This window comes from Trachurus japonicus, chromosome 19, assembly GCF_045865225.1.
Source record: "Trachurus japonicus isolate A0001 chromosome 19, Traja_1.0".
Taxonomy (NCBI): domain Eukaryota; kingdom Metazoa; phylum Chordata; class Actinopteri; order Carangiformes; family Carangidae; genus Trachurus; species Trachurus japonicus.
In genome coordinates, this window is record NC_140925.1 from 19,191,950 (window position 1) to 19,219,422 (window position 27,473).

Below are 27,473 nucleotides of genomic sequence, written 5' to 3' on the forward strand. Positions count from 1 at the left end.
ATAATCCTTTTCTTGGCAAAATTGATCTAAAATTTTCAGTTTATCCATTTATTTAATATCTCTTTGTTCTAAAATACTTATATAATAACTTTGTGTTGTTTGCTGTGGAATGTCAAAATTATTTTTCCATTGATAAATTAATATGGTTTACTCTAGATTTTGAATTATGTATGCTTTTTGTATTTTGGTGCAATGAGTTGTAGATTGGTTTTAAGAAAATATAGATCATTTTAAGGAGGGCCTCATTGTTTGAAAAAAAAAAAAAAAAACAGGCTTAAACTGCCTCCCTCACTGGTTTCTTTTGTATAGCCCTCTCTGTAGACATGTTATACTATAGTCTATAATGCTACTGGATTTTTAGACCAATATTGTATGAGAATGTAAGATATATATATAAATAATATAAAATGATAAACAATCTACTTTTTAAAAGGTTTTTGACCAAAATACACATCAGTGCTCTCTAGTGGACAAACTCTGTCCACTAAAAAAGGTGACAGATTCTGATGAGACAGAATAACTGATTTGTTCATCTTGGTATAAGAAAGAGTTTTGCAAAAAGGTGAAATGAGACACAACTTTTGTTAAACCAGGTGGAAACTGTTCATGGTTTTGTGAACACCGTGACTGATTCATTAAAAGGTGACCAGGCCAAATTGGCTTTGGTTTAGATAATCAAAGGAGATGGTTTCTGTAACTGTACTTCCTTACCATGTACTGACCAGTACATACACTGATACTGGTTTACATGCATCAGCTGACTAATCTGATTCAAACATGCTTCATGTTTTCAAATTGTAAACATGAAGACTTCTCAAGAACTTCCACTGACTTCCATTCAAATGTGAGTTGAGGGGTCGTCCATTCACCTTGAGAAAAATAAAGAGGCAACAATCGAGTATATTTCCAATGGTACAAACATACTTTATTGTACAATTAATTTATTGGCAAAAAAAAACAAAACAATCAGACCACCAAAATAACTTAAAAAAAAAAAAAAGAAAGAAACTAATGAAAATGGAGCAACAGTTATTTTTGCTTTCTCTCAGCAAGCACCAAAATTGTTAACAAGAGGAACGAAAAAGTGGTCAAAGATTCCATTTGAATACTAAACAAATATTTAAATAGTCTTATTTCCAGTCTCTTTTAAGGAGAAGAAATGATAAAAACAAAACTATTTGTTCAGTTGCCATCAGTTTGTACAGTGATTCAGTATGTTTACAACTATATTCATGTACATGAAACATTTCTTCAAAAGGATGGTTTAGTTATACTCCATGGCCTCCCCAGAGCAAACTGAATGACTGTCTGCAGTGTCTTTTTGCATCACCATAACATCTTTAATACAAAACAAAACATGTTTTTATCTAATAATTCCTGTAGCTTCAAGTTTTATTTCCAAAAAATAAAATTAAATAATATATCTATATATAAAAGACAGTTTTTCCTTGTTTTTTCTTATAAAATAAGTCTCAAGATATATTGCCACCTGGTTCTGATACGTTCCCTCCCCATACCCAGCAAGCCCAAACTTTAGAGAAAAATAGTGAGCATGTTTATATTGTGTCTTCAGTCCTCTCCATAAAAAGCTAATTGACCAAATTTTAACTCATTCAGATCACACCTCTAATCAACCCCTCCCCTAACTCTGGCTCTTCTCCGTGCAGGTTTACGTCTTTAAAGTTTCGAGATTGCTCAGGTGTGTGACTTGTTGCGATATACACCCCCCCCCTCCTCCCCCTCCCTAAAACCTTGTCAAAAATACACAGAAAAAGGCGCATTGGTGCTTGTGACCTACTACACCCCACACTGTACCTTTTAGAAAAAATCTCAATACTGTACAGTAGCTCAGGAGTACTTATGTAGATTTTTTGTTTGTTTTTTTTTTGTTTCGTTTTTCTTCTTTTTTACAGATACAGCAAATATCCAATCAAACAAGTGGGGGAACAAAGCAGCAGAAAATAGCTTCTCTGCTCATAAGGTTTTAAAGTATGTACATTTGTTTCTTTTTTTCTTTATTTTTCTTTTTTTTGTTTTTTACACCTTTCACTTTCATTACAAAAACAGTATCTAAGTCCACCATTTCTTACTTTGTACAGTACTAACATTGAATTAAACCTTGTGGCTGAGAGGCAGTCATGAGGATAAGGAACAAAAGGGAAAAGACAGAAGCCACTGTAAGGGAAATTGTCTGGGTTGAGAATACAGGCAGGATTTTCTCAAACATCTGCAGCCCCCCCCTCCATAAAAAAAAAACAACTTAATCGACTTCTTCTCCATGTCACAGTTCATAAACAAGCTTTTAATTTATGTACACGCAGAACCTTTTTAACATTGGCCAGCTACAAAAAGAGGTACAGTTCACCTCCAGCTAGACAATCAGGCATCAACAGTTTATCGCTCCATTTTTTTCAGGGTGGGGGGTCAGGGTAAGGAAAGAGTGCACATTCAAAGGAGAACAGAGGATGGAGGGTGGAGAGGTGGCCCATGGGTAAAAGGATATCTATCTGCTCTGCAGATCTGGCCACTCTTTGCAGAAAAAATATGACCAAACCAACCGTCAGCGTCACCCACTCTCCAAAACACTGTTGAGGTTCAATTCAAACCTACAGACCCTGACAAAAAAAAAGAGGAAATCAAACTGCATTTAACACACCCTTCCACCCACCCTTCAAATAAAATGATTTCCTGGTATGTGGATTGTTGCAGTCATTGTAAAATGTACATCGCTGTGAGAAAAGACTGTAACGGAAGATATGTCGATGCTCATTTATGATCCGCTGAGGGGGGGAGGAAAAAAAAACTTCAGAAATAAAATATACTTACTCTCTGCAAAATAGAAACAATCATGACTGGGTATTTGAGGAGGAAAACAAAACGATAAAAAAAGGTACATCGTGTCAACTCACTTTAATTTTTAGCCACATTTAAAATCTTAAAAATATTCATAAAAAGGCAAAATTCTCAGTCCCCAAAAATATTGTGTCATAGACTTAAGGAAGAAATATCTTCAACCTGAAACACTGCCCTTCCACCTTTTTGTACACAATTGGCAAAAATATATAGATATATATTAACAGCAATAACTTACCATTGTTATAATTTATTCATTTATTGACTTCTAAGATTTATGTTGCATCTCCCATAGGAAGGAAGCTTGAGTTCTTATTTATACATCACAAAAATATTTAAATAGAAAATAAAAACTTCTAAAACCCCAAAGCCGTAGTCCCGCCTCGCTCTCCTTTCATGGCAGTTTATCGTTTGGGGGCAACTCATCAGAGCATGGGGACAGAGAGACGATATGGAGTCGAGGCTACATAAGGTCTAAACTGTGGTTAATGTTCGTCCCCAGCTCCTGGTTGTTGTTGCCGCTGTTGTTATTATTCCCACCCAACATGTCCGACTGTCCCCCCTGTCCGCTATGCATTCCTGCCATCCCACTTAACTGGGACATGATGGAGTTCTGGTCTGAGCTGAACTGACCGGGGTCTACCGAGCCGCCCGGCTGCTGCTGAGATAACACCTGCTGCTGGGGCTGTGGGGGCTGGGGCGGCGCCATGCTGGGGTGGTGTTGGCCTAAGTGGCCCGGGTGGGGGGAGCCGGTCTGGGTCTGCGGGGAGATGCGATGGGGCGAGGGTTGGGGTTGAGGTTGGGACGAGGGCTGCATGCGTGGGGACGGGCTAGAGTGTGGGGGCTGCGACTGCGGCCGTGGCGACGGCTGAGGCGACCTGACCTGACTGCTAAGCGACCCCGCTGGGCCGAGTCCTCCTTGTCCCCCTAGGTGGTGAGGGGACTGGGCCATCTGCTGCTGGGGGCTCATGGGGCTGCTGTGCTGGGCCGGAGACCCCCCGCCGAGGTGCTGCTGCTGCAGGAGCCTCTGGTGGATGTTCTGGGGGAGCATGCCCTGGGACGTCTGTGGCAGCGGGGGCCCTCCGCCCCCTCCGCCGACACCTTGCTGCTGTTGTCCCTGCCCTGGTCCGACTTGTCCGGCCTGGAGCGGAGGTCCTCCTGGTCCTCCGGCCCCTCCGCCGGGCCCTCCGTCTTGTCCTTGAAGCCCACCTATTGAATTCTGCTGCATCTGCATCTGGAGCCGTTGCTGCAGCGCCGCAGCTACCTGGGACATGGTGTTGGGGTAACCCTGCTGCTGGCCCGGTTGTCCCGGCCCACTCTGAGGTCCTCCCTGCTGCTGCTGCTGGGGGCCGCCTACACCCCCACCCACTGTCTGGGGTTGCGATGAAGGGGGTATCCCTGTCTGTCCCTGGCCAGGCTGCATGAAGCTCTGCTGGCCTTGCTGCTGCTGGAGTCCCTGAGGCTGCTGGAACTGCCCGTGGTTTCCCATCTGCTGCTGCTGTTGCTGCTGCTGCTGCTGCTGCTGCTGCTGTTGTTGTTGCTGCTGCTGCTGCTGCTGCTGCAGGTGTCGCCTCATCAGCATCTCTCTGAACTGTGAACTCATGTTGCTCATGTTGCCTTGTTGCCCCGCTTGCATTGCCCCCTGTTGCTGTTGTTGTTGCTGCTGCTGCTGCTGCAATGCAGCCATTTGCTGTTGCTGTAGATTCCCAGGCAACATTGGACGCTGCTGCTGCTGCTGCTGCTGTTGTTGTTGTTGTTGCTGCTGCTGGAGCTGCTGAAGCTGAGCCATGGTGGGCATGTTGCCCCCCCCTGCTGGGCCCTGAACCATGTTCATCCCTGGCTGGCCTGCCGGGTTCACATTAACCTGTTGTTGTCCATCCATGTTAGCGATCTGGTTAGGCCCCGGCCCTCCTACACCGGGCAGTCCTCCAGCAGCCCCTTGGAACCTCACACCTCCGGGGCCCCCCTGCGGTGGCCCCCCTGGTCCTCCTGGTCCTCCAGGACCCCCCTGATACCGGGCCGCTCTTTGCCTGATGAAAGCAGCCATGAGGGTCGGGTTGGACCGGAGGATGTTGAGGACTTGCTGCTGCTGAAGCGGCGAGCTCGGGGAACGCAGGGTTCGCAGGAGGTCCTGTAGTGCCGCCTGGGGCAGGTTTCCTGTTCCAGCTGCCCCTGGTATCTGAGCAGCTGCCCCCGCTGCCCCTCCTGGTACGCTCATTACCTGCATCATCCGACTTCCTGGCTGAGGTTGCTGCTGATTCATTGGCTGCTGCTGTTGCTGAGCAGCCCCAGGCTGCTGCTGTGGTGCCATGTGACCCATCATGCCAGGCCTTTGGGGGTTCATGGGTGGTCCCCCACCGCCCCATTGCTGGTTTGCTGGCTGAAGTTGCCCACCCCCGGCCTGCTGGACCTGCTGGAGCTGTTGCTGAACTTGAGGGGGCAGCTGGGACTGCGGGCCGCCCTGCTGCATCCCGAGCATTCCCTGTTGCTGTGGGTCTAACATAGTCCTGCCGACAACTCCCTGAGTCTGGGGGGGCATGCCCTGGGCCCCAATATGGGGCATGCCCATCTGGGCCTGGGGGTTCTGGTGATGGGGATGTTGGGGTATCATGCCCCCCTGTCCCAAGCCACGGATTTGGACTTGGGCCTGGGCCATCTGTCTCTGGGTCTCCGCTAGACGCTGGATCTTTAGGGCCGTCTCTACGGCAGCCAGAGGGGGGCCTTGCTGTTGACCTTGCACGGGCATGGACCCCTGGCCCTGGGTGGGTTGTTGCTGCGGCTGGGGTGGGGTGGCTGGACCCAGCCCGGGTTTGCCCATGGACTGGTGGAGCGGCGATGCTCCGGGTGGTCTCGGGTTGTACGGAGGCAGACCACCGGGGTGCTGCTGCTGCTGGAGCTGCTGGACGTTGGGGGGCTGCTGCTGGAGCTGAGGCACCATCTGCTGAGGGGAGTTCATCATCCCCCCTCCTCCTCCTCCCACCACCGGCTGAAACTGATGGAGATGGTGTTGGGGCGGCATCGGACCACCCTGCTGCTGAACCTGCTGTTGCTGGCCTGGCGTTCCCATTCCTCCCATGCCGACCGTCTGCTGCTGTGGAAGTGTGTTCTGCATGTTTCCTTGGGTGGGTGTCTGTGGGGTGGGAGGCTGTGTGCCGACAGACGTGGGGGTACCGGGACCGGTTGCTCCATTGTTGGCTCCTGGAGAGGGCAGACCGTTGCCCCCGGGGGCTCCTCCGGGCGCGGGCTGCCCAACTCTCTGCATGCTGGCCATCCTCCTCCGCAGCATCTGAGCCTGCTGGAGCCGGTGCTGCAGCTGCTGCTGGCGGAGCTTGTGCTTGATGTTTAGGCAGAACGGCACCGGGCACTTGTTCTCCTGACAATGCTTGGCGTGGTAGCAGCAGAGCGCGATGAGCTGCTTGCAGATGGGGCAGCCGCCATTGGTTTTTCTTTTGCAGCCTTTCGTGTGCTGGACAACTCGTTTCATCTTCTGGCAGGACGGCAGAGAGCAGTTTGCATTTCGACACTGGCAGGCGTGGACGAGGGACTGGATGCAGCGCTGGATGCTGAGGCGACGGGAGTCTCCGGGGCTCTGAGTGGTGGCGGCAGCCTGGTTGCTGCTCTCGTCGTCCAAACCGAGGCCTAACTTCTCCATCTTGTGCTCGTGGCCCTTGATGTTGTAACACGTGATGCAGAGGTCGTAATCCTGTAAGGGATGGGATGGGTAAAGGTTAGAAATGTGGCAGGTTCTGCAGCACTTTCCTTGACACTTTAGAGCCAAAGGGGCTTAATGAGGAGTTGGTCTTGACCTGTTTCCTGGAATAATGCTGTTTTCAAGAAGTCTGTTTCTTCATATATTTAAGAGGATTAAATGATTTAATGTGGAATAACTGTTAAACCCCTTCATAATGACTGTGCCAAAGAATATTTATGTTTACATAGAAAAATATGAGTGTCTTTTCTTTTTTCTTTACTCTTGTCACCGTGGTTGCTGTGCCAGCCTGATTAGTGATTACTGATAAATACAATAATGTATGAAGTGGTTTGCCTGAAGAATGTTTTTTCCCAGAACATTCATGTGGCAATAAAAACTTTAAATTGGAGTGCGGTCCTGTACGTTTTTTTATATTCTGTGACCTGCATACTTTATGGGTCATTACCACAAATGAGACACACCAAAACAATGCTTCTCCAACTCACCTCACACACGGTGCAGTGGAAACGAGTCTCCACGTGGTGCTTGCACTCGTTACAGGTGTAGACAAAGCGGTCCTGGCTTTGGTTATGCAGCTCCACCAGCATGCACGTGGAGCTCCACATAGACCTCCTCAGCGAGCTGAACTCCAAGTGCTTGTCTCGGGCCAAGGTCAGGAAAGCATCGCGTCCATCCATGAGATCGCATGCCATCAGGGGATCCGGGTCTGAAATTGGGGGCAAGGCATTCGCCATGTGGCCTGCAATCAGCCGGATCACAAAGAAGACCTGGAAAAGGACAGGGAAAAGATGAGCAACAGGTGAAAAATCTTTTTTTTTTACAAATTCAAGCAGAGCCAAACCTGTAAAATAAAGCAGAGCCATCTAGTTTTCCAAAAGATATTTTTTCTGTAAGTTGCTTGATAAGATACAGGCATGTTAGTATTCCCATACCTCTTTGTGTTTTTCCATAGTAGCATAGAGTTTCTGTGAAAGGTCATTGGAGACATTAGGCATCCCTGGCTTCTTCTTATTGGCTCGGCTCAGGCTGCTCTTGTTCTTACTCGTCTTCTTGTTGTTCTTCTTCTTTGCATTTTTACTGTCACCTTTTGTGTCCTGCACAAAAGAGGAAGGGGGAACATTCAGTGATCATCTAGTTGACAAACCTGTGTGTGTGTGAGAAATACATACAGGCTCGATGAGGCAATGTTGATAGATCAGCATTCTTACATCAACACTCTCGTTGGACGTGCTGTTCTCCTCCCTTTTCCTCTCCTCCTCCTCCTGCTCCAGCTCTTTGATGCTCTCCTCCAGCACATTCGGCCAGAAGTCACCCTCAAAATAAGGCAACTCTTTGGCACTGGTCAATCGATCCTCTGTTGCCTGCTTGAAGATGTCCTTCAGGGCCACAATGAAAACAGAGTTAATGTTTCACCTGTTACCCAGCTGCTATAGCTTTGTTTGTGAATTGAATTTTGCAGTCTTTACTGAAAAAGCATGCATGGATAACAGTAACACAAAAGAGTGAAGTTGAATGCTGCCTCTTTACCTTGTAGTCGTGCACTATCCGCTCTGCCACAGCCTTGTCTAACATCTTCTTGTACCATTCCTGAAGGCGTTTGGGCTTTGGGATCTTCTGATCCATAGGGTGACAGTGGAAGATGTAGTCGTCCCCTTCACTGGGTGGGCAGGCCCAGATGTGGCCAGTGGTGTAGCTGAGGAGGACGCACGACCAACCGTTAATAGTGAGCATGATAAATTCACAGACTAGCAAAAGTAAACATAGTGACTAGATGGAATAACGGGAGCATTCAGCTACTCATCTGTAACAACCTGAATGAGTAACTCGAGGCCAAAAGAGAAGTTATCCTTGAGCAAGAGCACTCACCCCAACCTCTTGACATATTCTAAGTACCCAATGAGGATTTCATGGTAAACTGCTGTTCGTAGACTTCGAGGCTTGAAGAAGTGTACACTGTCCAGGTAGGAGATGTATACTCGCCTAAGGGTCAAAGAGGAAATATTAATACATCAAAACTGAGACAATGAAAAAGGATAATGAGAAAATAATGCCTCAAATACAGTGATGTTCTTACCTCTGGTTAGGCTGAGGGCAGTCAGATCCATACTCTTGGACATGCATACCAAAAAAGCAGACATCCGCTCCATCAATGTCCTCAAAGGCAAAAAGGGCTTTTGTCCTGTATGGGAAAGACTCCGACATCTCTCCGCTGTCCACAAATCTGAAGATAGACAATAGTTTGTTAATTTACAGAGAATTTATGAGAAGTCAAATTTTCACAGAAGAAAATGTATACAAGCCAAACTGTTCAGGTAGTTTCTGTACTGGGAAAAAAAGTGTTTGTGTGTAAGTCTGACTGCTTCCTGATCTCTGTACCTGGACTTCATGCCTGGTTTAACCTCGACCACTTTATCAGAAACATGGACGACACGTATGAAGACTTCTCCAGCCTCTGGGTGGCTCTGACGCTTCAAGAAGTCATTCACCCTCCCCTCCAGGTAAAAGCCCAGCTTGGTCTGAGGTAACCCTGTGAGAGAGAGCCAGGCAAAACGTTTTTTTAATTCAGTTAGTATATTACAAAGTGTAACAGCAGGGACGCATATGACTTAAAATACTTTTTTTTCCATAACTGTATATGTACAAAGCCAGGAAGTAACTAAGCTGGTATGGCTGAGGGAAACTGAGCAGAACTATAATTGTTCAGTATAATTGCTTTGGTTAACCACATATACGTATGGAAGTATAGTTTGAGAGCTGCAGACTAGAGTCTCTAAATGGTTACAACATGAACTTTATGTGGGTTGAACACACTTTATGCAAGCCAGCAACCCTTACAAAACCAGAAAGGACAAGACAATGTGATGAACTGAGACAAAAGTATCACCACTTACTTTTGGCACAATATTTGTTCTCTTTCCTTGTCTTATTTGTCTTCTTCAAGCAGCCATCACACACGAACCTGCGGCACAGCAAATAGAAAAGTGGTTAAGTGAATGACTGAGTTACATAAAAAGAGATACTGAACCCTAAATGTTGGATTTAGAAAACAAAAGCCACTTACCCCGATGGCCAGATTGTGTCATGGTGTAGGACACAAATCTGGTGCATCCTGCGCCCACAGTCCATACATTCAACAAGCCTGGAAAAAGGACAGATTCAAATATCAAAGACATGCTTAAGTCTTTACATGTTATTTATTCTTCTTCCATAATGCTAACACAGGGTCTTAGCAGGACATTAACTTACAGTTCAGGGTCCAGTGTGTCGTTCTTCTTCTTCTCAAACTGATCCTTATTTATTGATCTGGAACAAAAAGTGGGGGATGTCAATAAAAGGGACAAGACACAGAATGTTCAAACTCATCAGGCTTTAACCTAATTTTTACAATCCTAAGTGGGTTCTGTCATAACACCGCACATCGTCAGGTTGTGATTTTTCTGTACAATTAAAAACTGAAACAGAAACAGAGATCATCATCCAATAAAATAACTTCCTATATAATGCTTTCTATATATGTACAGGATGAGATTTCTGTTTGCCACTCATTAAATAAAGTATATCATCTGTATGGGGAACAAGAATTAAGATAAATGCCACAGTGATACCTTAACATAAAGAATCACTTCCTTAGGCTATAAATGACAGTGGTCAGAGTTGAACCTTTCAAATATCAAAAGAAAGGTAGAAAAACTTGAACTGATTCGTAACTAACATCATCGTGGAGCTAATCAAGTTATAAAAAGGAATTTTTATTTTTTTAAATGTCAGAACTGACACTTTTACGTTTAATTTTACGTGGTGTTGGCAGAACAACTTACGTCTGTGGTTGAGTGGGGTCGTCGCCCAGGGAAACGGTCTCTCCCTGGATCTCGTTGAAACACTTCTCGCAGAAGTGGTACCTGTTAGCAATAAGCCCAAATTTTGGTGAACTACACCGTTCCCCACAGCACAGCCAATCACAGACAGCGCACGGGAGGGCAGTCATCAAACGGTACAGGACATGGGCAAGGCAGGGTGCCACAAGCGGAGCAAGCAGGAAGTGGGAGCGCAGAACAGCAGGGGGTCGTCATCACAACAGCCAGCCATGATTTTGAGGGGTGGGGGGATGGGGGTAGGGGTAGGGGATGGGGATGGGTTTGGAGGTGCATGGTTGGTCAAGGCAAAAGCAAGCCAATGTTGACATCACAGCCATTGGAAGGGAGGACAGACAAGGCAAATGGACCAGGAACAAGACAGGACGAACATCCAAGACAACACACAGCAGAGAGCCAGGGCAAAGCACAGATTAGCAATTTGGACATGACAGGATGAGCAACAACAACCACCATCACAGCTAACAGAGCAGGAGCAGAACCAGCAGGAGCTACAAGGGAGAAGGGAACTGGAGCAGGAAGTTGTAGCACAGGACATAATGTGGACACTGAACAAATATGGACAAATAAGCACAGACAGCTGCTCAGCTGTCCATTCAAGCAGCTCATTTTAAAGTTTGTCCTTTCACATTCCAGCAAGGTTTTTATATTATTATTATTATTATATTGCTGATTTTCTCTGATTAAAAATGCCTATTTACTTTGTGTTAATGCAATGTTCATTGATGAACACCTCAAATGACACCAAAGAAACAGGGCAAATTCTTTGCTTTGTTCGCAGTTTTCTCTCTATTGACTGACAAATGTTTTGGAAACACATTTTAAAAACGTGTTGCACACATATTTCATGAAACAATAAACAGCTTAAAGAATGTGAGGAGAGGACAGACTGTTAAAATGCCAGTGTGCTGGGAACCACATGAAGGTATAAAAACAGGGAACATGAAGTGAACGGGAGCGTTTAGGGAAATAAATGTCATCAGTTTTAATCCGTTTAAATCATTTCCAATCAAGATCTAATATAGTCCTTTCCTCTTTCACTGACCCATCCATCTACTTGTCCCTTCACCCTTTAATAGATGGGCGTTTCCCTCCCTTCATACCTGTTCTGGTAGCTGAAGTAAGCAGCGTCTCGAGGAATAGTGCATAGCTGCTTTCCATAGCAGCACAGTGTCTGAGGAGAGAACTCCAACTGAAGGACAGAAACAGGGATAAGAACATGATTATTGTCTCTCCATCAACGATGGCTACTTCACAAACACTCAACTCATCCCATCCAGAGTAAGCACACACTGAACAAGGAAAGGATGTTACTGGACTCTCTTGGTTTGCAGCAACTGATCGTGCGCTTGATGGAATCCGAGCAAACTTAAAGTGAGTGTGGGTACTGTGTACTTTCTGTTTAATCATATTTTGAATCTAATACCACAGGTCCTTTGGCGTTGAGATAAACCTACATCCACACCACAGCTGAAAATACTTACCCCAGTGGAGCTGAACTGAGCCAATTTCTGTTTGCCTTAATTCTTGTAAAAACTAATTACAGCTCCTGTCGAGCGTTACTTTGTTTTGTCTCATTGTCAGAAGTCAACGTTTCAGCCAGCCTCTCATAATAAGGGCCAATCAGTTTTGTTATTTGTCAGCAAAACCAAAAATAGCAGAGTCTAATGAGAGCTGAAATGCGATATGGCGGTGGTATGCCCGGGGCCAAATTTAGCTACGAACCCACTTAGCTATGAACCCACTTCACTGCTTCCATTTTCAGATGCGAATGAGGGGAGTTGATATCTGCATGATATCTTAAACATTCATACACACCACCTTATCCGGACATATTTTAAGTCTAGATGTATATTTTGAACGTAAAATTACATTTGGTGTAATTCCACACTGTATACTGTGTGAAGCATCTGCTCACCTGTTGATTAGGGTGACAGCTCTGGCACTACCAACAACTACAACTTTAAAAAAATTTAAACCAGCGAAACAAAAGTTGCTTGGTTCTTGTCTCTTGTTGTTGCAGCCAAGTGTAATACTGTGTAAAGCCAGCCTATGACAAATACTACTATATTAATACTAAATAACTACTAATACTAATAATAAGGGGGAAAAAAGTTGTCTGTTATAAACTACTATTTCACACTGATGTTTACAATAACACCATCCTACACCAGCATGCATTCATTTTCACCCATGTAGGCAACTATGCAGCACTCTGTCTCACCTTCCTGCCACAACAGTAGCCGAGGCTCTGCATGACGGGGTCGATCTCCTGCTCGAAAACCTCGGCCAACTTGGAGCAATACTTGTACACTCGGGATGTTTTGCGATTGTACAGCCATGCGTTGTTGAACATCAGCCAAATGTCGTCCACATACTGCCAGGGATCCTGGTACTGACCTACAAAAACACAAAGCACGGGACGAGTAAGAATTCTCTCCAAACTAATGATAGCTGTCCAACTGAAGAATCTCCTTTAAGTGGGCAGGGAAACAGGATCAGCTCAAATGTACCATTTCAAACTATCTAAAAAGCTAAAAAAAAAATATCTTAAATCAATCAGCACATCATTTCAAACACAATGTGTCCACGAAATCCATCCATAATTCGATTCATATTAGAAAAAACACATGAAAGTTTATTGTGGTCCAGCATTGCCTTGGAATGACCAAAAAGTACTCACCAGTGTCCAGCTTTCGCTTGATAGTTGATAAGTCCATGGGGTTCTTGACAATGTCAAAGTAGTCCTGCAAGATAACAACATGTATGTGTCAAGACTGAGCACATAAAAGTAGTGTTTTTGAGTTAATTACATACACGAGAGATGTGAGCACAGTGAAGATGGTGGATTTCACCTCTTCAGGTTCTTCATAACAATACAAACAATCCTAAACACACTGTCAAACAGACCAGTGCAGGAGAACAAAGGCCTCCGAGGTGATACGTACAGGTATGCACAGCAGTTGTGGGTCAACAGGCATTCTGAAGGGCAGAGACTCTGGATCTTGTCTGTAGAGAGACTCAAGCGTTGGCATCAGAGCCTGTCGAAGCTCCTCTGGCTTGAAGACTGGAAGGAAAGGAATATCAAAGTACGTTGAGATACAAAACAAATCAAAAAGCTGTTATTTTCAAAAATCAAAAAATGTTATTGGAAAATCAACCCAATTAGGAAAAACATGGACTAACACATTTCTAATGAAAACATCCTTACTTTTCTTTTTCGCCGGTGCCTGTGTGGTAGCTGTCTCCGATGACTCCTCTTCTTCTTTCACCTCCTTCTTTACCTCCTTCTTCACCTCCGGTTTCCTATCTTCCGTTTTTATGCCAGACGTTGCTACTGTTGTTGACGTGTCCATGGGAACGCCTTTGCCTCCCTCTCCAGAACACTCCTCCTTTTTCAGCTCTGATTTCACAGGCTTTTCTTCCGTCTTGAGGTTGCTGAGCTTCCCTCCTTTGGAGCAGCTACCGGTGTCGCTCTCATCCTCATCGTCCTGTTGCTTGACCTCCATCTTGGAGTCGAGGTTGGTGGCTGAGGCGTCCGACTGTGGCTGCTGGGAGGACGTGTCCAGGCTGCTCACAGAAGCTGGAGTCAGGGCCTGACTGTCTCCTGGGAATGATCCCTTTTGGGACAACTGGAGAGGGAGACAAGAACAAACTCAGAGGCATGGAAACGGTGACGTGGTGAGGCATGAAGTTAATAAACAAAACATCATTTGAATGACAGGATACACAGAGAGATCAAGCCTGTGCCTCAACAGGTAAAGCATGGCACAATAATTATTACTATAGTATCAATATAAGCTCAGGGAAAAGCCACAGGTCTTTATGTTTAACTTCATGACATCAGCTCACACTGACCGGAGTGCGAGGCAGCTGAGCACCATGTGGCGTCGAGCTGGAGCCCATTCCAGGATGAGACGGAGTGGTGGAACCAGACGGCCCTATGTGCTGCTGCTGGAGGGACTTGTTGGAGCCCGGGCCCTGGCCAAGCTGGTTTTGTTGGGGAGCTGTCGGTGGAGCTAGTGGCGGTGCGTTGGGGGTGTGCGGCTGCGGGGTCTGAGACCCGGCTAGTCTGGGAGGCGTCTGATGAGGGGTGGGGGATCGGCTGTGAGCTGGGGAGGGCGAGCTGCCGCGCATGGGTCCCAAGTGGGGGATGGAGTTTGGTTGCTGGCTCGTGTTTGACGGAGTCATTGAGGAAGAGGGGGGTCCGACAGCCGAGTTGGGACCTACGCTGCCTACGCTCTGGGGGCCCATTGGCCCCACTCCCGAGACTCCACTGGGGCCACCAGCTGAACCTGGCTGCGCTAGAGGACTAGCTACTGGAAGAGAGGGAGGAGTGCCCATCTGCGTCTGTGGACATACAGGGGACAGAAAGAGTCAAAAAAAATAAACAAATAACAGTAGTCACAGCCTTGTAATGTTAATAGTTCACTTACTACACTTTTTGTTTAAAAAGCATTATAAATACACCCAAAAAGTGTACCGGTATCACTACAATTGTTTTCTCATTCAAAATGATCAAGACAAAAATACCGATATACAATTTCTGCTTCAAAATCAACTTCTGTGTTTAGTAAACACCTATGTCAGGGCTCCAGGCTGCTCCTAAATGGGGGCATTTCCCCCCTAAAATTTGAGACAGTGCATATACATTTTTCAAGATCGCACATGTGCAACCAGTAAATTTGCTGGGGGTTTGTTCTGAAACTGGTGAAAGGGACGACTCAAAGAATCTGGACTCTGTCATCACAGGTGACAGGCCAATGTGTGTGAGGATCATGAATGAAAAGAAAATGTAAATGTTTGCTTTGCAAGTCAATTTATGGTGTGTGCCCCCTAAATTTTCTGGTTGCACACCTAAAAGGTTAGGGGCCACTGTGCTCCTAGTAAAAAAAAAGTTAGTCTGGAGCCCTGTATGTGCAACACATGTACAGATATCACAACTCCAGGCCACCTTACCTGGGGCATGCCTGTCTGGGCTCCCGGCTGGGTCATCCCATGCTGTGCTGTACCAACACCTGGTCCTGAACCAGGATACTGTACCTGGGGCAGATACTGGTTCTGTATCTGGTTGACGTTGGGCTGTCCTATCCTGGATCCGACCATTCCCATCTACAGGTGTACAAGAGCAGTGGCAGAGTTAATGAAAACAGTCGAACTGTTTGAATGACAGTGTTTTTAAGTGTATTTGTAACATCTCAATTAATTTACTACTCATTTTAATCACAGTTTGACATGTAAAAAAAAAAAGGTGTTCTGTACTAACCTGGTTGCCAGATGGCCCTATGGGTAGAGGAGGTGTGGATCTCTGGCCTGCAGACTGTATCCCCATCTGATTGAACTGATTCATGCCTGACAAAACATGAGACTGTTATGATACAATACAGAACATATGACACAGAAACTGTAACACAAATACAAATATCACAATACCATCAGAAAACTATTCTTATGAAACAATTTTCTGTCCCTCTGACTAAAGTTTTCGATTTACAAATAAACATTTAAGCTGATACAAAATGCTATTCTTCAAATTCTTGGTTCTGCTTAAACTAATAAATTAACAGTGAGTGTCCCAGTCCCTGCAGTCTTTACCTGGGCCTTGCATCCTATTAACCATCTGATTTGGACCAGCTGGTCGCACCATTGATGGGTCAGGGAGGGGGCCGTCTGGAAGAACAAAGCCAGGAGATGAAGAAAATCAGGTTATAAAACTGCACATTACAGAGGGATACGTAGAACTATCCTAACCACACGTGTAGAGAGGTTTGTACAAAATCTGGAACGTTTGATATTAGTTCCTGCTTGTTCCTAAGAAAGATCATTGCTATTTGGACTTGTGGCACAGAAATGACTGAGCAGAGACATGCACGGAGGAATGGAAATGCACCGTGATCTTCTTAAAATATCTGTGGAACATTTCAACAATGTGTAAATAATTTGAATCAATTAAAGAAACAAACGGTATCCCATGAGTGCGAGGTAACTGACAGAAACTACTGCATTAGGACAAAACATGACAAAGTTACCTAAAAAAAACTGGACATGGTATAGTGCATGTCAAGAGCAACAGAAAATAAAAAGGTAAATTGGTGAGAGATTCACTTCAACTCCCCCTTACACTTAAAAAAATCAAAAGATGCCCAGTTAACAAGCTACGTGCAAGATTGACAATTGCAGTGGAAAATCGACAAATACAAATGATACTGCAGTGAAAATGAGCGTTCAATCACAGCATTAAATTCTAAGTTTGAATTTAACTACAAAAGCAATAAATGGTCATCCACATGAATGTGTGCTGCCCAGCACAACACTAGCTCACCCAAGTCTACATATGCTGCATAATGACTCACTTGGAGGCAGACCAGTAGGGGGCTGACCCATGCCGACAGGCCCAAGGCCCAGGCCCTGCTTCTGGAGCCGTGTCCGCCTCTTCTCCTCCAGCTCCTTCTGGATCTTATAAATCTTCTCTGCGAGGAGGTGATAGTACTCGGCCTGTCGAAAAATATGGAGAAAGGGGTTAAACATCCCAAAGTGGGGAAAAAAAAGAAAAAAGAAAATCAAGGAACAATAGTGCAAGTGCACTGAAGTTAGTCCTGCAACCTACTGCAAATACTACACCAATGATGAACTGATGAAACAGGACAAATTCAAATCAGGTCAATGGGCTCTAGTTTTACAGCCATATTCCACAATTACATAAAAACTGTGAAATATTTAACTTTTGTCAAGTTATGACCGATAGAGTGACACTACAGCTGCCAAATGACAAGCGTCCAATCGTTTCCCCCTTTTGGAGCAACACACTGAGCTGAAAAAGAGCAACTTACTCTACTGTTGGCTGACTCATACATGTCTCCCTCTACTTTTCTGGCATAGGCCACCAGGTTCTCCATTCGACGGTCCTTGAGAGCAGCGGGATCTGGAGTCGGAAAAATGGCCTGAACTCTGGATGGGAGAAAAAACAGAAGAGAAAGGGAAAAAAGGAGCAGAGAACGGGGAAGGAGATGAAAAATGATGGCACTGTTAACTCACGTCCAAGTCATAGAATTGCTGTAACAGAACATCTCGCTTCTGTTGATAAAGCATATAAACCATGATAAACATCTCTTAGGACTGTTTGTAACTGTTGTAACAGTGTTGTAACTGGACCATAATAGACTCTACCCTGGTGTGTGTGTGTGTGTGCGCATCTTTGGAAAGTGCAAGTACATAGTCCTAGCACCAGTGTTTATGGCAATACCATTGTTTAGCGCTCGATATCTGGTCAAGCTCTGAACATGGTGCTGGTGTAACAGGACTAGGTGCTGCGTTTACTGCCACAGAAAAGGAATAAATCTATTGCTGGCCTATGACATGTAACAGGCTTGCTAACATTACAAGCAGCTAAGTGCAGGAGCCAAAAAGGGCGGGTTTAAAAAACAAAACAGTATGTGCATCATTCATTTAAAAAAAAATTAAGTAGGACTATTTCAATTAGATTAAAAGAACAATAACAATGTGATTGTGTGCACAATGACAAACATTTTGCATGAAGCTCTTCTTTAGCACTTACAGTTTGTGTACCAAGTGGTTCCGTAGGTCCTGTGTGATGTCCTCATGCCAGCTTTTCCTCATGCCTGTGGCAGAGGGAGGGCCTGCCGTGGGCAAGGAGCCGACCCCACCGGCATCATTCATCAGACTGGAAGAGGAAGGATGAGTATGATTTCAATAATAAAACTTTAAACATAGATGTGTGCTGTCATATAATGAAGAATGCAATGTGTGAGGCCATCCACTGAAGGGTGTGTTATGCTGCTTGTGCTCCTCCTCACCCTTGGCTGTTCACATTCAGGTGCATCATGGTGTCCTGTAGGAGACTGGCTTGTTGGCTCTGAGGTGAAGCTCCAACACCTCCGTTGACTCCCATTGGATTTGCACCTAGACGCATAGAAAGGACACAACATCATAAGTGTTTCTCTTCCAATAATAATGTAGTTATTCGCGTTGCTCTCAGACAAGTGTCTATGTTGTCACACTGTGTAGAATTGAAAGCATATTCTTGAGATATCAGGCAGACTGAGTCAATGAGGATCCTTGAGTTTTTTTCTGCATTTGCTTTGAAATGTCAGCACATTTCATAGCTGACAATAAGCAACTACTGAATGGCCACTTGATGCATCTTATTCTCCAAATAATTCTCTGATTTTGAAAGCTGAAGAAAGTCCATTAAGCTCTTCTGGATTCGGAGAAAATGCTAAGCTCTCAATACTATCAGGGACGCTGAACAGTGTTTTTTTTCTCCTGAAAATACCTGGGGAGGGACGCATGTCAAAAAGCAAAGCTGACTCACTCATTGGATTCAGGGGCCTCATGCCAGCCTGACCTGGCAGGCCTTGGCTGGGCATGTTGGGTTGGGCAGTCTGCGCTTGGATCTGGTTGCCCTGGTAAGTGAGGCCCAGGGCTGCATAGGCTCTCTCGATGGAGCTGGGGTCAATCTGGCTCGGCGGGTTGAGGTTAGGAGCGCTTGGTTGGCCACCAGGTACAGTCCCTAGAGAACTGCCCAGACCTGCAGCGGCTGCACCTAGTAGAGCTGTGAAAACACAACAAGCAGAGAAAGAAGGGTTAATAATACATCTGATCTTTTTAACAGAAAAGAAAATAGACTTGATCTCACTGTATATTTATGAAAAACTCAGCCAAAAATCATGCTATAATTTAGTACACTACTGATTATGTTTATCTTTCTAATTTTACCAATGTTGTGGATTGCAGCACTAAATAATACTATATAAAACTACATAAAATAAGTCAACTGGCTGATAGTACAAATCAATATGATATTGCTACATATTGAGATGTACAGCGTGGCGTGAACAACATGAATATATACAAGTATAACACTGTTTGGTCAGATACAGACACTCACACTGCGGGTTCCTCTTGTCCCCAGCATTCTTCAGTGGCAGGCAAACGGGACAATCGTGTCGTGTGCAGTTCTTCCAATGAGAGATGATCTGCCTTGATGATGCACAGTGAGCAACTGAGGGGGAAGAAGACAGAAAGGCAGGAAGGGTTGATATACTGATGTATACGATGGGAAGGGCAAAAGAATAACAAGCAAAATAAAGTGAAGAAGGAAAATGATTTAATGATATTTAAGATGCTGGCCTAGAAGCTGTTAGGAAGCTGACTGTATGATCGGTGTAGTTTCATGGGTTTTTATTAGCGCACACCAAACCCAAAATGTAAAAGTCTATTGACAAGTACTGTCTGTGTAGTCAAGTGATGATCATGCACAGTGACATCTGTCCAACACAGACCTCACTCTACACAAAGTTAAAATGCACGGCGTTGTTGTTTCAGGACAAACTTTATAGGGCATGTCCACGCAGGCATATCCCTGTATACAACCCAAACTCTATAGCAATGGTGCACAAGCAATATCAAAGATCAGATGGATCAGTACATATTTGTTAACAGTATGAAAACAGGATGATTGTGTTATCAATAGGTTCGATGATTAGAATATATAATAAACTAACGGCAACTGTTATCCTATATCCTGCCCTATAATCTGTTGTAGACATGCAGAGACAGGTCATAATTATAAACTGAGTGCAGGAGCGTATAGGCTCCCTCCTGCTCACCTTGACAGGATTTACCAGCCTGGCAGTGAGTCATGTGATTGAGAACGTTCTTCATAGTGCGGCAGTGAGGCAAGTTGCACTGCCGAACTTCACCATTGGCCTGTTCCCTCCGCTGGCACTTGTGTGCGTGGAGCAGGAGTACCAGTTGCTGCTGGATTAGCTTGCGCTTCTCGGGGTCAGCAGTGGGTGGTGCACCGGCCGCAGCAGATGCTGCGGGACCCTGCGTACCGGGACCCACTAGTCCTGCCTGAGCGTTGGGCACCATCCCCGGGGCCCCTCCCACAGGTGCACCGGAGGGACCACCCACACCTGTCTGCGACGGCTGGGAGCCCTGGGAAGGGAAGTGGGAGGAAATAAGGCGATGTGAGATGGATGAACCAAGAAGTAAACACACAGTTAATCTAGAAAGGTAAGTAAGAAGCATGGCAGCGTAAAAAGGAACCAGAAGATTTGGTCAAGTAAAAAGAAACAAAGCGAGAGGGGGAGTTGAAGTTTGAGGGAGAAGAGATAAAGTGATACCACAAACATTTTTGCAGGCAGATTGAATTTGCACCCTACCATAGCAGCCATTCCTTGCATGGGCTGGTTCTTCTTGTCCACATTGAACTGCGCCAGGCTATTACTCATGGGGCCTTTGTTCTGGAGCTGAGGGCCCAGCCCTGCACCTCCCAGACCTTGATTCCCCTGCCCCGTATACGGACCTCCGAAGGGGCCCCCTGGATTCCCCATCATCGCCATCTAGGAGCAAAATTTGAAAATGATGAAAAAGGTCTGAGGGACAAAGAGATATGGAGGGTAAATAAAGACTAAATCAAAATGAGACAATTAATTATATGGTCACAACTACATTTCATTGACAGCATTTGTACTGTAACATAATTTGGTGCGTATACAATGTTTCCCTATGACCTATGAGCTTAAATCTCAGAGCAGTTAAGTCTGAGATAATGTAATTGTAAATCAATTAACCAGGCTACAGCACCAAGTCACGTAATTAAATCATTAGAAATTATCTGAAACGTATGCAAATCAAGAGTAAACATCCACAGCAGTAGCAGTGTTTGACAGCAATATGACAGGAACAGTTCCCCTTTTCTTCCTGCCCACTCAAGTGGTTATTTGAACTTTTTCAAACCACTGATTAACTCCTCATCGGTAGCCCTGTCTCTTTCCTCTTCTCCTTACTAGTCACTTCAACAAGCGCCCCTGCATTCTTTTACAGCTCGCTGTGCCTGAGCTGGACACACATACAATGCGTTTGATTTCCACGTCTAGATCAAACATCGGAGTCTCGACCATATTCAGTGGACAGCAGCACCAGCCTGCCACTGCAACATTTTTTATTGTCACTCCCGTGGGACTGTCAAACAGACAAGCAGAGCAGTTTTGCCACTTCAGCTACAAGCACTAGCATGCTTGTGCATGCTCGCTCCCTGGCGTTAACATGCACATACATGGTTATAGAGCGCTGCTTTATTGTACCAAAGTGTAGCCTATTGTAAAATAGGCTAAGCCAAACAGTAAAATATAATTTGGGAATTGGATTTGCACAAACACTTGGTCATATGATCTTGATCTGGAATCAATCATGCAAAAAATTAGCTGCCATGAACTGTATGATCATAAATACTAATTATACCAACACTTGCCTAAATTAGTCCATGCTGATGTTTCAGAAGTTAGGATTGGACAGTAATAAAGATTTTTAAGCATTAGCTGGACAATATTTTGAGTTTTACAAATGCCCATTGGGGAGAGCAACATGAAATGGATGATATGAAATTTTAAACAAAGTCAATACGAGAAGAACAACGCTTCTATAACCTTACCTTATTCATAGCACCAGGCTGCTGGCCTCTCATCCCGGCCTGGCCCCCGGGTCCTTGCTGTTGTAGGGTCTCAGCCAACAGGTTGCTGTTGCCACCCATCCCCTGATTCCCAAAGCCCATCCTGGGAGACCCATTCATCACCTGGTTTCCAATCATCCCTGGCTGCTGTTGTCCGTTATTGCCTTTCTGCTGTGCCCCCATCATGGCCCTGTTCATGCCACCTATCATTCCAGCTGCGGCGTTCTGTTGCTGCATCATGTTGGCCTGCTGCTGAGGGGAGAGGTGCTGCTGCTGCCCCTGGCCCATAATTTGCTGAGGTCCCTGGCCGGGGGATGCTTTCATGTTTGCCAAGTGTTGCCCCATGGTAGTGGGGCCTCCTGGGCTGCCCATGGCTCCTTGGTGCCCTTGCTGGGCGGAGGTGGGCGCCCCTGAACGCAAAAGCTCCGACAGCTGCTTGTGCTTGGCCACTGCATCCTGGCCCGCACCCACACCCCCAGGACCAAGTCCGAGACCCATTCCTCCTGCCCCTCCGCTGCCTCCTCCAGGACCAAGCCCGGTAGGTCCTCCTCCCAGAGTGGTGTGCAACTGGCTGAGGTCCCCACCGTTAACCAGGCCCGGGTCACTAGAGCTGATGAGCTCGTCTGGGAGATCATGCTCCAAATCAAACAGTGAGCCAAAATCTGAAATGGAGAAGAAACGCAAAGTTTAGAAGGTGACAGACAATGAGATAGGATACAAAAAAAGAGGGAGGGTGAGGAGGACAATAAGGGCCACAGCCATGTTAAGCTGGTATAATCCTTCATTTTTCAGCATGACTGAGTGAAAATGCAATTGCATGCTTGACATTAAAAACTGATAAAAGCTGTTTAGATGTGTATGACTAATTTTCTCCAAACAGAAATTAACAAAACATAAAAGAACATGCACATGAACCTGCATCCACAAACCAATATGCAAATATACATGTGAACCTGGCCTTCTCAACCACACTGCTGACAATTTACTGATTCAACACGTTGCAGGTTTGTACAGACAAGGTGACGAATGGACCATTCAAAATCACCAAACACCACAAAATGGAGACAAGTTGGTAGAAATACACATTAAAATATGCCAGTCTTTATACACTTCAGCAGCACCCTTCTTAAGCAGGAAAATTCATATTTTAAGATAAACATCAAGACCAAAAATCACCCACACCCAAATTAAAGTGCCTAATTTAGGCCTGATTTCTGTTCTTACATAAATCGTTAGTTTTTGGAGCACAGTGAGGTGCAAATGGGTGACAGATTATGAGGAAAACTTTGAATAAATGAGTGGAATTGTAGTTGAGATGCCTTCACGCAGAGAACAGAGGTTCACTGATTGGGCCTTTTGGAGACAACGTGTACAGTGGCCTTCAAGGTGTCCAGGTCTAAACCGCGATGGACACCTGAGGGAGATTTTGGAATGGCATGCCATTAACAAATCGCCAAATGAGAGTGTTCATTACTCCAGTAGCGTTCAGACACTTTGAGAAATTAGGAAGCAATAGCGCAATTTTGGAGGCTTAATAACACCTTACTAAAACACCTTATGTTGTTTTTTTTCCATTCATTTGTCTCACATCTGTTTAACAGATGCTGTATAACTCACTGGGCAATCACTTGTACACATTTTTAAAACTGTTCAAATTATTTTCCGGGTGATCTGACATTTACTCATAATGTAATATAATAAACACAAACTTGAAACTAATAAAGTGTGTGTCCCGTTTCCATGAAACAAACTGAGTAATTTAGATTTTTTGATCATTATTAGTGAGCAATGAAGATGTGGAAGCTCGGGTCACTGGTGATGGTCCTCGGCCATTCATATTATATTCCAGTGAATTGTGCCAATGTTAAGCCATTGACAACATTAAAAATGATCTACTGATTGCTGCTTACAAGTGCAGGGATTTAATGAACAGAATCTTAAAATTAACACACTGAAGTCAGCAGAAAACCAAAAGATAATAGTGTCCAAAGGACTTAACCTCGTATACTTTCAATTCTCAAATGAGCTATAAACACTCTGCATGGTGGTATTACAAATAATCTCAGCACTAAATTTGACTGTAATTTGCTGCATCCTCATGTACAGAGCCTTTCACTGACAGTGCTGCACTGGTCCTCAAAATACATCATGCAACATAACGTAAATGTGTGCAGCGTCTGGGCGATTTGATCGTAAAAAAAAAAAAGTCCCTTCACACTGATGCTGATTGAGTGCCACTGACGATTTAATCCCGTGTTTATAGCATAAAATGCCTCTGTTCGGTGTAAAATGATTGAGATAAATGGTCAAGTGATGAAATCTGAGTGACTATTTCGTGCTCGAGAGCAGCATTTGCTTGCTAACTTTACTCGCTGCTTTAACATCGCAGTGGCTGGACATGGCGCTGTCCATGCTCCACAGTTTTCTTCACAGGCCACTACTCCAGCTGCTGGCACACGCCATCACCAAAAAAAGAAAAAAAAAGACACACACACACACCAACAATGGCAATTTGAGCTTAACAATCACTACACCCGTGGGCCTAAATTTAGCTCCCCAGCGACGCTAGCAGCGTCGGTAACCTCTGCTTTCGCTAACACTATTAAAGGCAGCTAACGTTGGTGGGAATGGGTCCGAGTTATGATGGGGCACAACAGATTGTTTTAGACGCTACAATCCATGAAACTCACGGAGTAACAGCATGGGTGTAGCTGGAGCTGACAATTGTCAATTTGGCACAACTGTAAGACGCTGAAAACTTTGTCCCAAGTTGGCTCGGCACACAGCTTATCACCAGCCCGGCTACAGTAGCCATTAGGCTCGGGACCGTCAGTTGAGGACCCGCATTGGGCTTAGCTGGGCTAGCGTTAGCTGCGGGGCTAACAGGGCTACCTCCGGCTAAAATGGCTGTTAGCATGCGAGCTAGCTGGGGGAGCGCTGCTCACGTCCGACACACACTCACTACTAGCACGCTAACGTTAGCAAGCTACGACAAAAACAGAAGAGTAATCCCGCGTATTCTCCCTCTATCGAGTGAACCGGACACGTCGAAAAATAACAAACTTCACAAATAACACCGTTACAAATGATATTATTAAAACAATACTCACCGTTTCCATCGCTGGCGGAGGCGGAAAGTGCCGGAGAAGAGAGTTTAGGCCTCTTGGCTGAAGGCGGGCCAGAGTCCAGAACGTTCTCGGCCATATTTTTTCGAAATAAAAATATATAAAATATCCACAATTGCAGACGTTTTCACGCCCTTACAAGCTCATTCCGTTTTCTTTTCCAAAATTGCGACTTTTCCCCCTCCTTTTGGGGGACTAAGAGGGGGAAAGTCCCGTGTACGAATTACTCCTCTTTCCCTGGGTTCGCCTCTCGATTTCAGCCTCGGCGTATATCAACCCCCCTCCCTCCCTCGTCGGATTTTTTGTTCTTTATAAATTTCTGCCAGCGGAGGAGGAGGGGGTCGGTGAAAGTAAAGGGGGAGACACACGCAGCGGCTTCCCTCTAAACTTACACAACCTCTTCGGATGTAAATAAACCGTCCCCGGGTCTCTCTCCCATGGTTGCATCCGTCATTTCAGCCTCCTATCCAGCGGAGTCTGGATGAAGATAATGTCGGGCAGAAAAGGCTTGTTTGCCTGCGAAGTGATGGTGGTGCTGGTGGTGGCAGCGGGTGAGGATGAGGGGATGCAAATAAAATAATAATAATAAAGCTGTGCAATTGCAACTACAATGCAAAAATACAATGTTTGCTATACATGGTCAAGAAAAAAAAAAGATACATTTATCAATCAAATTAGTCTGAGCAGGAAAACTTGTGTCAGCTTTTCTACAATTCCTAAAGTTGGATTATGTTCAACAGTTACTTAAAATTGAAGTACTCACATTTTAAATTATTTTGGCAGTCGTTGCTTTAAAAACAGCAAATTAAAACTGTGTGTAAACCTTGCTTGTCAAGTGCAGCAGCAGAGTTGGACTCATCAAACATCAAAAACTATGTCAGTATGTTTCTCAGGGAAAACCTGGTTAAACTTTTAATCTAGTCTCTCTTCACCTGATTACAAACCCATTCTTGTCACCTTTTCCTGCTCGGTTTGCTTCCCCATGTAAGCAAAATGGTGGCCTCATGCACAAGGGTCCCATCACAGACAAATGTAGTTTATGTGGCCTGTTGTAATGAAAACTCTCAGTTGGGTTACATGACAAGTCCCATTCATTGACTTTTCAATTAAAAAACTACCCTCTTGTTCTGTTCTAGCACTTAAACACTCAACAGCCTTGTTATCTTCTGTTTTTGTGGAGTGCATATCAAGCAGTTAAATGTGCTGCTCAAGTATCAACTCTCAAGTTTTCTCACATGACGCAGTTTAAAGTGAATACTTAATCCCACTGTTTTACACATTTCTTATTGAAGAGCAATTGCCTGTTTTTTTAATGTCATTTTTGTAACTCTCAATGGCAACCATGTGTGATGAGCCGACTTCTCCATAACCATATATTCACATCTTTTTCAGTCACCTTCGCCAGTCAGTTTCAGTGCTTTCAGTGTTTCCTTCCTCTAAAGTTAAAACAATAAATAGATTAATGTGGCATAAGACAGTGCCATGTGTTACCTGTTTGATCAACTTGAATGCTTTCTTACATTTCCTGGCATTTTGACTTTATATATTTTAAATTTCACAATCTGCCCTACAGCTTAGACTTAGAGTAAAGTTTTGTGAGTTGGTAGGCTATCTGTAAAAGAGAAAATGAATGCATTGGAAACAGTAAATTTTCCTGCTAGAGATGCTCAATGAAGACAAAATGATTGAACCACACAATATTGACCTTGGTCGAAGTGTTTGATCCAGACCTTTGTTGGGTGCATCGTCTACTATTTTTGGAAAACATGGGCCTTTGTCATTGTGTAGGTTCAATTCTCTGTAATACAGATGATGACATATTTTGAAAATGAACTGAATGAGCAAAGTCAGCAGTAACACTACAGATCCTTATGCCTCAGAAATTTTCCTTCAATTGAACAGGTTACAGGTTTTGTTAGAAAATAGCTACTTCTGGCTTCTTCACAACACAAGGCCTCAAAGGTCCTCTGCACATAAATTTAAATAATTAGGTCCATGTGTGAAGAACAAACTTTGGTCGTCGACAAGTTTACCAATTCCACCAAAAATCTTTTGAAGACCCTTCCAGACAGTTTTATACTCACTTTGTTGTAGACAGTGTAGTCTCGTATTTTGACCTTCTCAACTGCTATCAGAAGCTATAACGCTGTACCAAACCTGCATTGCTGCTTAATAACCACAACAATGAACCATGCCACTTGGGGTCAGGGCCAAATGATCATATTTTACTGGGCATCAAAATCTTTGGCAATGTTTGTATGCTGCCCAAATGACCATGACCATGGCTGGAATAACCCACTAGGGGGCCCCTTGGCAAAAATTAGCCCCTAACTATGCCAGCACTGACCATCTTTTATACAGTGCATGCATGTATGTATCCGGTCATGCAAAATCATCAGACATTGTTGATCTGAGAATTAAATAATGCTAAGTTC

The 27,473-nt window shown here is 44.7% G+C and overlaps 1 protein-coding gene across 4 annotated transcripts; it reads right to left on the bottom strand.

The window, feature by feature from the left end:
• Positions 1 to 1,998: 1,998 nt before the first annotated feature.
• ep300a (EP300 lysine acetyltransferase a) lies at positions 1,999 to 25,517 on the bottom strand. Of its 4 annotated transcripts, none has more exons than XM_085761588.1 (31): positions 25,024 to 25,517; positions 21,896 to 22,575; positions 20,625 to 20,804; positions 20,067 to 20,397; positions 19,346 to 19,459; positions 18,770 to 19,009; positions 18,252 to 18,357; positions 17,993 to 18,118; positions 17,268 to 17,385; positions 16,791 to 16,932; positions 16,033 to 16,107; positions 15,704 to 15,789; positions 15,397 to 15,549; positions 14,296 to 14,787; positions 13,649 to 14,069; positions 13,386 to 13,504; positions 13,121 to 13,184; positions 12,662 to 12,837; positions 11,541 to 11,629; positions 10,384 to 10,464; positions 9,812 to 9,868; positions 9,627 to 9,704; positions 9,457 to 9,524; positions 8,942 to 9,092; positions 8,640 to 8,786; positions 8,432 to 8,545; positions 8,093 to 8,258; positions 7,774 to 7,941; positions 7,498 to 7,659; positions 7,051 to 7,332; positions 1,999 to 6,556 (listed from the first exon to the last, which is right to left on the bottom strand). In XM_085761588.1, exons 1-31 carry the CDS (start codon positions 25,115 to 25,117, stop codon positions 3,317 to 3,319), a joined length of 8,520 nt encoding a protein of 2,839 aa, XP_085617714.1. In that variant the 5' UTR covers positions 25,118 to 25,517; the 3' UTR covers positions 1,999 to 3,316. The 4 variants fall into 4 exon arrangements, with proteins under 4 accessions (XP_085617714.1, XP_085617713.1, XP_085617711.1 ...); XM_085761587.1 differs by having other exon boundaries at positions 19,340 to 19,459; XM_085761585.1 differs by having other exon boundaries at positions 10,384 to 10,494; positions 19,340 to 19,459; positions 25,024 to 25,422.
• Between the last annotated feature and the right edge of the window lie 1,956 nt (positions 25,518 to 27,473).